Source organism: Xenopus tropicalis, chromosome 3, assembly GCF_000004195.4.
Source record: "Xenopus tropicalis strain Nigerian chromosome 3, UCB_Xtro_10.0, whole genome shotgun sequence".
Classification (NCBI taxonomy): Eukaryota; Metazoa; Chordata; class Amphibia; order Anura; family Pipidae; genus Xenopus; species Xenopus tropicalis.
The window spans coordinates 99,062,145-99,074,547 of NC_030679.2; the positions used below are offsets into that span (position 1 = coordinate 99,062,145).

The window sequence follows — 12,403 nt, forward strand, 5'->3', positions numbered from 1 at the left end:
GGGATTCTGTCATTGTTATGGTGTACTTTTTTCTTTTTTAGCCCAAGGTCACCAAACAACCAGATCGGACCATGTATGGCCAGAAATAATATGATGTTCTAACCTTTTTACTTTATTCATTTTTTCAGTATAGTGAAATAGCTTATTCGTTTCACTGTCCTTAAATATCTTCAAAATAACAGACTGTTTTCTAACAATGAATTTTTAATTGAATTCCTCCTGATTGCGGAGGTGTCCAGATTTGGAAATTGCCTTCCACAGACAAAGATTTTTCCTGCATAGCAAATGACAAGGAATGTAGATCTAGATCACAAGAATCCCCAGAAGACCACCTAACCATTGTTCAGCTACCTGCTCTGCTCAAGATTCTTGCTAAAAATATGCTGCTGGTCCCTTGAGGTGATTGTACATGGTTAATATAAGAGACTAGTGCCAAACATAGCAAAAGGATAACGCCATTAAGATGTTTCCTTCTGGAAGGGAGGGCTGTCCTGTTCTGGAGCACTCAGAACTATAGACTTTTTAATAATTAGCAACAGAAAGCCTCCTGCCAGCACTTGTTGGACCAATTTGCATCTCCCATTCACTAAATAAAGTTGTAAGCTCTAACAGTGAGCATTAACACACATTGATTGTAAGGTTCTCTATGTCAGTATAAGAAAGTACACTCCTCTCTTTAAGTGTAGCTCATAGACCGCATTGTATTTCTGCTGCACTAGCTAAGGCAGACGTATTAATTCACTGTTGCATCTGTCACAAGCAGTGTGTGGGCTGCTTTATAACATACAGCATCACTTTCTGTCCAAGTATTTACCCCACATCACAGCCTGATAATGTAAACATAGATTGTCCATAATAGCAGCTGTCTGGGGCACCTGATTGACCTTACAGACATAACCTAATTGCTTCAGCATACCCCACAACTGCAGGAGAAATTCCAGTAGCTAAACTATCAAATTGTACAAGTTGTACAAGATATAAGTAAAGCTGCAAATCAGTGAGCACGCTTAGTAGCTGAAGTGGCTGGGGAAAAAGCCATTAATTACAGTGTGCTCCTTGAAGTAAACTTTTTGAAGGTGAAATATCCCTTTAAACTGCGCCCAATTTTTACAGTTAGGTCTCCAAACTAGCTTTTCCTTTTATATGTTGCTTTCACCCTCTCCTTTCTTGGTTAATACTAGTTGTTTTTTCTTTCCGTTTTTTTTTCTCTCACTTAGGAACAAGTAGAACACACATAGGGATGACAAGAACAAGTATTCTGTTACTCCCTTTGCCAAAGTAATCCAGAACTAGAGCAACGTTTGAAACCTGTTTAAAAGGGTGGAAATAATATCTTTAGATGATTTGGTCAGCTAGCCTGTTTCTCTGAAGAAGCCTGATGGCATACTTATTTATTGACTTATATTTCCAGAGTCAGGCTTTTATTTTATGTTGATGTGCCATCTGTATAAAAAAAGAATCAATTCCATAAAAAGAAGCGACAATGAAACCAATAAAATCCAGCTGGGCACTTCCTCTCTGAGGACAGATAATGCAAACGGCTTGGTTCATATTCTGGCCATATGAATATTAGCACAATGTACCACGCCCAGCCCAGCTCATTGCTTTTATCTCCAATACACAAGGCCTCTGTCACATGGGCTACACCTGCCTTGTCTACTATAAATAAGTTTTCTTTTTCCTTTTGCTCCAACACTTCTTATTGCAAAGAAAGTAAATTCTTGATTTTCCAGTTGTTGAAGACTACAGCTTCCACAAGCACAATAACTTTCAGCCACTGAATACTGCTGGGAGTTGCAGTTCACCACAGCTGCAGAGTCACTAGTTTTTGTTGCCTTAGGTGTCTTTCTCACTTCTTTACTGATCCTGTTCATATCCTTTTTTCTTTTTGCTACATGCTGTACATTCAAGGTGTTGTGTAAATTAATATATAATAATAATAATCTGAATTCTTTAATGGGTGTTGCATTTATAATATGCTGACTATCCCATTTGTGTTCGGTGACTTCTCAGAGCAAAAGTACCACAGTGAAGCATTACAGTTTCAGGGGAAGTGTTTCACCTTTTAACAGTGGTGCAATGAATAGGGCTCAGCCTAAACATACTCTTTGCCTATTATTTTAAATATGAAATGTGTATGTTAATTTCTGAAAAATCTGATATTAAAAGTAAAATCACATTCTGCTTCCTGTGCCCTTGAAATCAGCAGTCCACTGAGAAGCTCTTTGTATAAATAAACCTCTCCTCCCTTCCCACATCCAGAGCAGCGCACTGCAGGTATACAGAGGCTTCTCAGTGGCCTGCCGAATTGATCGTGCTCACAAGAGGTGGAAGTAGAATGTGTCTTACGTTTTAAAGTTTTAATTTTTATGTTTTGGTGTGTTTTGTGCAAAAACCATATATATTTTGTCTAATTAAAACGATTAGCAGAATGTTTGTTCTGCACAAGCCCTATTGGATTAATGTTAAAAAAGGGTGTTGGGTTAAAATACATAGGCTGGGTTGAAGAATGACCTTTAAGTTTAAGTTTAACCACCCCCCCTTTCTTAAAATGAACCCCAGTACACATATATATACATACTTATGCAGACCAATCTAAGCACTTACATATATAAAACTCACAATAGCCTTGTATATTATGCTTGTTCAAGAAATCACCCAAACTACTCTTAAAGACAGACATTAATAGAACCTGCCATCACTCCTCTAATGTACTTAGAAAGTGTAATCATATTCCCTCGAGTGCCTTTTCTACAGAAAAAGCAACCCCAAGCTTGATAGTAACACAATAATATTGCCAGTTCTCAGACTTGACCCTGTAATGAACACAGGACTTGCTTCTGGCTGTTAGGAAGATTTTACAGATGACTGAGGAGTTTTTTAAGCATCAGTAGGTGCTGGAGTTTGCATGGATTAAATTGCAACAAGGCTTTAATATTTCTGCATTCATGATCTATTTACTGTGCTGAAACTGTTTTTATTGTTTTACCTTCTTTGCTTTCTAGGCTCAGTATGAGAATCCACCACATATCTATGCGCTGGCTGACAATATGTACAGAAACATGATCATAGACAGGGAAAACCAATGTGTTATTATAAGGTAAGGGACATTTCCTGTTTTTTCTATCTTTAGTCTTTTCACAATGAAGTTGGTTATAGGCAGGTGGGATTTTCTAGAAAGTGTCAGGTTATTTCACATTGTTTGGTTACACTGGGTTAATTATGGTTAAATTCAGCATACCTCTGAATGATTTTTAATTAAAGGGATTCTTCACCTTTAATTTAACTTATAGAATGATGACAGTGCAATTCTGCACATTTCAGCAACTATCAGTCCAAATGACCTTATCAAACAGAGAGCAATTTAAATGAGAGACTAGTTTATGAATAGGAGAGGACCAGAATATAAAAATAAGAAATAAAGAGTAACTGAAAAATTGGAAGCCTAACAGAGCAATCATTTTTTGGCTGCTGGGGTCAGTGACCCCATTTGAAAGCTACAAACAGAAGAAGAAAGCACATAAAAAAAAAAAATAATGAAGACCAATTAAAAATTTGCTTAGAATGGGCCATTCTAAAGGTGAAGCACCCCTTTTAAGGGGTTGGTAGTATCCCTTTCTTAAGAAAAAAAAAACACAGAGATTCAACTTATTGGAGGAACCAAAATAACTAATCAATACCCTTCATAAGTTCTAATTTTCTACACAACCACCAATCAATTCAGTACATACTCTCATTGCATGTGTGTCACTGTCTCTTTCTCCCTATCACAATGATACTGGGAGAGATTAGGATAGTACACTGCTGATTTAGATAAATAAATATTCTGATCTTTATTAGCAATTGGTCCTTTCAGCATTGTATTCGCACATGCGAAGATGGACACCGGAAACATGTTTGCTCTCCATGCTTATTTTCATCAGCCCATCCAGACATGAGATTAACCTATGTGATGCCTGTACCAGGCGTTTATGATGTCCTGTATATAAAAGGATTAGATTTTGGCTGCTGTCCACCTCCCATAATCTACTTTGTATATACATGATGTGAGTGTGTATTCCAGATTCTGGTGCAATAAACCTTCTTTTCTATATCAAAAGAATGTCTTTTTAAACAAGACCATGATGTTATAGTGCTCTTCATTTGTCAACTCCTGCCTCCATATGCTGTGCGTAAACACAGAGATCTGTGTCTGGGGGCATTTATGATCTATTCCTTATGCCTTTTGTGTTAAAGGTAGGATTGTCACAAAGTATAATGTGTAAAAACTGTTGTTCTAGTATTCTTCTCTGGCTATATTTATTGTACATTAAAGATCTAATTTCCTGACTCATTTTCCCTTGCTGCGGCAGTAATTCCCACGCATTTATAAACTAGAATATCAAAAGTGGAGATGTTCTCTAAAGTAAAGGGGAAAAGCAGCCGCCTCATACATAATTTATTTCTTTACCCTTGGAGTTTTTTTTAGATGATAGCCCTGTATTTATAATGAGAGATCTTGTATGTACTTTGTAATAAAACTGCCAGTTACTTCCCTTTATTATATGTGTTTACCTGTGTCAAACCCATGTTTAAATGATACAATAATCATTTAGAAAAAGCAGATGGCTGGGAGTCTTTTAGGCGCTTCCATTTGTTTTTTTCCGAATGCTTCTCCTTCCCATTGCAGGTGTGAGTTGCATTATCTTCCAGAGCTAAGAAAGTGTGAAAGAAAGTGCAGCATTCAGCACCACAATAAAGACCAAACATTTTCTGCAGTGTCCTGCTATGGCTGGGTAACAGGCAACTGACTAAAGGTGGCCATACACAGGCCGATTCTAGCTGCCGATATTGGTCCCTTAGACAGATTTGGCTGCTTATCAGCCCGTGTAGGGGCACCAATGACGGGCCTGCCCGACCGACATCTGGCCTGAAACCGGCCAGATATCGATTGGGCAGGTTAAAAAATTTTGTCGGATGGGGGACCGCATTGGCTTGTTGATGCGGTCCCCGAACCAACTGCGCCCATTACCATAGTTTTAATTCAATCATTTTGCCCCAGGGGAGAAGATCCGCTCTCTTGGTGACTTTGCAAAGCAAGTGGATCTTAACGTGTAAGGCTACCTTTACTCATTAAGAAAGTCTATAAGCATTGTTTGCTGAGCAACACCTGGTAGTCATTTTACCAGCACTGAGACCAAGCACTTTAGTTCTTCCTTGGCTCCCCTGATTTCATTTGACCCCTCTGATTTAAACCACTGTACTTGCCCAGCAAATCATAGCCAATAGTTAGCTACTTCGGGTTTGTCCCACTCTTCGTGACACATGGCTCTGACCTGTGGTATTTTCATTTGGACACCCAATCTTTAAGCTTTTAATTTTGCCCTTTTGGAATAAATCAAATTTGATTAGTGTAAGTTTGCAACCACTTCATCTTAAATAGGCCAAATTGCTAAACCACAAGCAAATTGAAATTGGAAAGAAACGGTTACAGTATATTACTAAATACTTTTATAGCATAGAACTAAATCTGCTAAGCTACTAACAGGCTAGGCTGTTCTTCTTGTCCTAATTAATTATACTTTGATTTTGATTTTCACTACTGTTTCAATTATTGATGGCTGTTGGCAGCTTAGTAGATTTATATACAGTATATACAGACAGGTTTTTCTTGCAAACAGTACCGTGCATTATTATTATAAAGACTTTACTACTATTGTTGAACTTCCTTTTCAAGCAGAGCATATACACTGTATATATTTTATAAATTCATAGGACTGTTGTGTTTTATATGGGAGTGTTGGTAACTTGCAGTGCTGAAAAGTTAAAACAAAATAATGTTGTGATCCTGTAGTTTTTACATCTTTTGCAGATCTGAGGGTTTTTCTCAGCAAACGTTGCAGAATTTCTTGCTTGTATTCTCCAATTTCTGCAATCCTGTGCCCATTTAGTGACTCATCCTGTTTTTCAATAGTGGTCACATTTCATGTCCTTAGCTTTCCAGCTCCCACCTGGAAAGATATTTTGTATTAGACTCAAGTTGCAGAAGGAGGTTAATATCAGAGCTTATTTTAAGAGTAAATCTTATTAGAAAGTGGTGCCAGTTGTGTGTCCCTATGGAAAGTCCTTTGAGGTCTCTGTTGCTTTAATAAGAACAATTAGTGAGTCCAGATACTGGAAATGATGTTGACTTCAAACCGCAGCTTCTGTTGCCTAGGTATCCATTAAGTACAGAACAGCTTCTAGAAAAAAAGCAATAAGTTCAGAGGCTGTATTTGTTCTCCTTGTTTTTCAACCCTATATTGCAATGAGTTTAGTTTACATGAGCACAATAAGCACACAAACTCACTGGAATATTTAGATATGTTTGTGTTATGCTTGTTTGTGTACTGCTGTAAGTACTGGTTGAATGGCTGGCATTTGAGGTTTCTTATTTCTGCCCCCTTTCCCAGGAAGGAAGGGAGGGGATTACATGGACTACCAGTGGCAGGTATGGACAAATAACAGGGGAGAGCTGACACAAAATAGGTGTATTTGGAAAATGTTATGGGATTAACTAGAAGACACATTGCAATTCTTTAATAACATTTCATTTGAAATGTTTCATTCGTTTCATTTAAAAGGTGTATACATAAGAGATGTGCCACTGGCCCTTTAGAGCTTCCTCTGTAATTGATGGGCTTATAGATTGCAGGCAGAGGGCTAGTGGTTACAGCATTTTTGTGGCCTGTGCAAATATGGCTAATGGTGCAGTCAGTCACATAATAAAATGGAAGCTGTAGTCTAGTCCTTTCTAGGGACCCAAGATTAAAATTCACTACTTTAATAAAAGACAAGTGAGTTTAGCAAATGAATAATTGTGCCAAAATATTATCTCTTAGGTTACCAACATTATGCAGTGCTATTATACTATACAAAAAAGGATCATTAAAAAAAAATAGATGCCATATGCTAGATGCACTCTTTTAACAGCCGAGTAATCAGCCCAGGGAGTTGCTGTGTCCAGAAAATGTTGCATACAGTGCCATGGTAGAGATGATTAGCGATGATTTATCAGAAAATAAAAAACACAAAATCATGCAATTGAACTGGGTGTTTCGCCTGCAGTAGACATTTATTAACCAGCTTTATATCAATTTCTTTTTTTATTTTTGTAGTGGTGAAAGTGGAGCAGGTAAAACAGTGGCTGCAAAATACATCATGAGCTATATCTCGAAGGTTTCTGGAGGTGGCCCTAAAGTGCAGGTGAGCCGGAAGCCTTGTAACAATAGTATAAATAGTCTTATAGTGAGATACTCCCCAAATTGTTAATAATGAACATAAGGATATATGCTAGAGACTGCATATTGGAATGACATATTTGTGTTATTTCCTTTGGAAACCTTTTACAGCACCTTGGTATCAAGTGGAATCCAAATGTTGTATACTAACATCTGTACTTTTAAGGTTATAACATTTATTTTCTGTGATTTTAGCATGTTAAGGATATCATTCTGCAATCAAATCCTTTGCTTGAAGCTTTTGGAAATGCCAAGACAGTACGGAATAACAACTCAAGCAGATTTGTAAGTTCAACCTCCCTATAGGTTTAGAAAGAGTGTATGTTTGTAGTTGTGGGATGGAATAAAACTTTTGGGGGGGGGAATTCATTAAAAATATTATATTTAAAATTGTCTTTATATGACATGTTGCTTATCTTTATGTGCAAGGAATAGTAGCCCACTATCTATATTAGGTATTTTAGGCAGTTCAAATAATATTGATACGTACTTGGGGGCAAATAACAACTCTAAAACTTGATGCTTTATATCTCTTGCAAAAATCATTTGAATCAAATATTCCTGTTCTTCCTTTTCCTTTTTTTCCTTTTAAAAGGGAAAATACTTTGAAATACAATTTAGCCCAGGGGGAGAACCAGATGGCGGAAAGATCTCTAATTTTTTGCTGGAAAAATCTCGTGTGGTAATGAGAAACCCAGGAGAAAGAAGCTTTCACATTTTTTACCAGGTACGAATAGGCTTAAATTATTTGTTAAACATAAGTACTTAAAGAATGAATTTCAGAAAAAAGTGATGATTATAAAGAATAGGTGCAGACATAAAATAAAGTGTGAAAAATACTTGTTTTATATGTGAGCCAAACATGAACTTTGAATTAGATTTTAGGTATTCTGTCATGAATAAAAGTTCTGAATGGTGTTTCAAGCATAAGAAATTACACAGGAATTACATCTCTCTTGTTTTCCTTGTTCCTCTACTCTTACAGTTGCATTCCTAAAATGCAGCATTTTTTCTTAGAATTCCATTGTAATTATGTGTAACACAACATATGTGACTTACCAATACAGACGCAAATCAACAAAAGTTGAAGTGTAGTGTTCTGGTTGTGTCAGTATGGATGGGAATTGTTTTAATATTGATGCAGCAGTGTGCAACATTAGCATGTGATACATTAGCTCTAGTCTGTTGCATGTGCTACAAGCATAGGGATCAGTGGAATAATACCCGCTGAAGTTAGGGCTACCTTGTATCTGTAAAGTCTGTGCTTAGTGTGTTGCAACATAGTCATGTGAAAAAATTAGGGCACCCTGTGAAAGCCTGTGTGTTTTTGTAACATTCTTGGACATATGGACATTTAATCTCAACTTCAACATTACTGTGAGACTCAAGTAATTGTAACTGAACAATTAAAACTGAAGAAAAGATATTTCAAAATCTTCTTCTGTAAAATGTACTGTATATACTGTAAAATGTACCGTATATACTCGAGTATAAGCCAATCTGAATATAAGCCGAGGTACCTAATTTTACCTAAGAAAACTGAAAAAAACGTATTGACTCGAGTATAAGCCTAGGGTGGGAAATGCAGCAGCTACTGCAAAGTTTTAATAATCAAAATAAATACCAATAAAATGACATTAAATGAGGCATCAGTGGGGTATATGTTTTTCAATATTTCAAAGAAAAACCGTAAACTAGCTCTGTAAGCGGAGAAGAGGGTCAACAAAACAATTTGAGTACTACCCCACGCTCATTGCACATTGGCAAACTGGCAGCAGACCCGGTCCCGGAGGAGATGTAAGGGGAAATAATTATTGCTAGTGGGAGCCTAGGCCAGGGCACAGGAGGGTCTGGTTGCGGGTGGCCTAATTTGCACACAAAGGAGAGAGGGTGCTAGCCTAGAGGGACCCATGGCACCCTACTCGAGTATAAGCTGAGGGTGACTTTTTCAGCACATTTTGGGTGCTGAAAAACTAGGCTTATACTCGAGTATATACAGGTAATTCTATAAAAATGCAATTTCTGGTGAGGAATAAATCAGGACACCCCCACATTTAGTCCCGCTTAAAATGGCTCAAATCACAGGTGCATCACACCAGGTGCACATGATTGGAACACTGTTACTCAGCATTTTGAAGGAGGGTTGCCCTACTTAAACCTCAAACATTTAGTTTGGTGTGCTTCTGACTGTTGAGGTGAAAGTGAACCCCATGGTGAGATCAAAAGAGCTGTCTGAGGTCTTCAGAAAGAAGATTGTAGCAGCTTATGTCTGGTAAGGGATTTAAACAGATTTGAAACCAGCCATTCCACTGTCCAGAAAAAAATCTTTAAGTAGAGGACTTTCAAAACAACTGCCAACATGCACCCCTCTATAATCAGAAAGAGACCATATTTGTAAAGCTGAAGCGGAACTGGACCCTGCAAAAAGACAATGACCCAAAACATACCAGTAAATCCACCAAGGACTGGCTGAAAACTAAGAATGGAAAGTTCTAGAGTCAAAGCCCAGATCTTTATCCTATGGGGATGCTGTGGGGTGACTTGAAACAGGCTATACATGTAAGAAACCCCTCAAACATCTTACAGCTGAAAGAATTCTGCATTGAGGAGTGGGCAAACTTTCCTCAGACCGATGTCAGTGACTGGTAGACGGCTATAAGAAGCATCTCACTGCAGCTATTTCAGCCAAAGGAGGTAACACTAGCTATTAGGAGGTAGGGAACAAATTCCTTAGAAAAATCCCATTTGTATGGGTTTATCCTATAGGCAAAAGCTATTATCCTGCCTTTTGCTTTAAAAACCCAGTGGGTAAGCATTTGTCTATGGCAGTGCTGTCCAACTGGCGGCCCGCGGGCCCCCCCTCTGTGTGGCCCCCCACCTGTCTGTCTGCTTTGATGGCTTACCTTTGTGTAAGCTTTAAATGGTATCAGTACTGGCCCCCTGCATGGTTAACACCTCAGATTCAGGCTGTAATCGGGCTGTATTGTTTAAATATGTAATCCCCTGTGTTGGTCACACCTCAGGCTCAGGCTGTAATCACCCACATTGTTCCCCTGTTCACACCTCAGACAGACTGTAGGAGCAGTATAAACCCACAAATAAACCCTACACACTATAAAAAGAATATATACTGAGGTGGTACTGCAATTAAAACGTTTTTTAATATATAGTTATTGTGCAGACTGTAGGAGCAGTGCCAGCATTGTGTCACTGTAGGCTGCCTGTGTGTGCCATAGGAAAGGCAGAGTATGGCACACACAGGCAGGGTAGGGAAGGCAGAGTATGGCACACACAGGCAGGGTAGGGCAGGCAGAGTATGGCACACACAGGCAGGGTAGGGAAGGCAGAGTATGGCACACACAGGCAGGTTAGGAGAGGCAGAGTATGGCACACACAGGCAGGGTAGGGAAGGCAGAGTATGGCAAACACAGGCAGGGTAGGAAAGGCAGAGTATGGCACACACAGGCAGGGTAGGGAAGGCAGAGTATGGCACACACATGCAGGGTAGGGAAGGCAGAGTATGGCACACACAGGCAGGGTAGGGAAGGCAGGTTTTTTGCTGTACTACTACCATTAATATGGCTATTGTCATGCAATAACATGGGTGTGGTTTCAAGTGGGTGTGGTTTTAAAAAGGGGAGTGGTCAAAACTAGCTTCCATTATCGGAGGCCGGAAAAATTCCGGCCCTCGGTACCACAGAAGGACAGCACTGATCTATAGGATAAACCCATGCAAATGGGATTTTTCTAAGAGCCTTAAGGAATTTGTTCCCAGAATCCCTTTGACTTATTTGCTTACATATGCGGCGGTTTCCTCAACCCATTTAACTTGTTTGAGGTAGGGTGTCCTAACTTTTACCTCTGTTAAGGTAGCCATACACGGGCTGATTGTAGCTGCTGATATCGGTCCCTTAGACTGATTCGGCAGCTTATTGGCCCATCTAGAGGCACAAACGACGGGCCTCTCCGACCAACATCTGGCCTGAAATCGGGCAGATATCGATCGGGCAGGTTATAAAATTTAGTCGGATCGGGGACCGCATCGGCTCATTGATGCGGTCCCCAAACCCCAGGGCCAAACAACCGAATTAGCCTGAATTCACCTGATATCGCCCACCCGTACGCGTGTATGGCTACCTTTAGAATACACATTTTTGTTGATATCTTTTGTTTAATCAAAAGATCTTTTGAATCCAAAGATAAATAAAAACAAGATTAGTCATCAATATGTGAACATTTCTTAATAAAGAACTGAATATTTATTGAGTGTCCTAATTTTTCACATGACTGTATTCAACAAGCAGATACAACTGACGTATCAGTGCAAAGTACAAGGCTAGAGAAATGTGTTTGATTGAAGCAACTTTGGTGAACAGCAAACAGTCGACCTGGTGGGGATCCAGACTGATGTGCAACTTTACTGTATTTGATAAAACAGATACAATTCTGTTTTGGGGATGGAGGCACTTCAATTATGTTGTTGTTCTAGTTACGATACTGGGTATTAAATGCAGTATTGTACACAGTATTGTAAATCTTTGGTGCCTCTTGCATTGATATTAAATGCCACACACAAACAATTGCCATTAAAGGAGAACTAAAGCCTAACTAAAAAGTAGGGCAGACAAGTTGTCCATTATGTTTTGGTCTTCTGCACCAGCCCAAGGCAACTACAGCCCTTTAGCACTTTCTTTTCTGCTGAGCGTAGGGACCAACTAACAATATAGTGTATATATTGAATATAAGTCTGAGACCAGTGCAATTTGCATCAGAATGTAATAAAAAGCATTGCAGCATCAGCTTCTATGAGAGACAGACTTCATTTTCTGCTTGATAATTTGCTACAACCCCACAAGCTTAGCTTCTTGGATCATTACTGCTGAACTTTTAGGCTTTTATGCTCAGTATATAAAATATGACATTTGTAACCATATTCATTTTTAGGGTTTAGGTCACCGACAGCAACTGTGTTGGTCCAAACGAATGAGGCCTTTATGTGCCAGTAGGTCAGAAGGAGAAACCCAGTTATTCTTTCATTTTTCCTCTCAGAAACTATTTAGAGAGTGTAGACCTGAGGCAATCTAAATTGTGTATTCTAGTGAAAATGTTTTTTAGAGCTGTAATGTTGCTTTTCGAGTCAAAAA

At 38.8% G+C, this 12,403-nt stretch overlaps 1 protein-coding gene across 2 annotated transcripts in view; it reads left to right on the forward strand.

Moving 5' to 3' along the window:
* Positions 1–12,403, forward strand: part of myo1e.1 (myosin IE, gene 1) — a 110,983-nt gene that overhangs the window by 58,525 nt on the left and 40,055 nt on the right. For both annotated transcript variants that reach the window (NM_001128025.2, XM_031897669.1), the window contains 4 exon segments: positions 3,006–3,100; positions 7,137–7,224; positions 7,455–7,544; positions 7,855–7,986. In NM_001128025.2, the coding sequence (NP_001121497.2) occupies positions 3,006–3,100; positions 7,137–7,224; positions 7,455–7,544; positions 7,855–7,986 (405 nt within the window).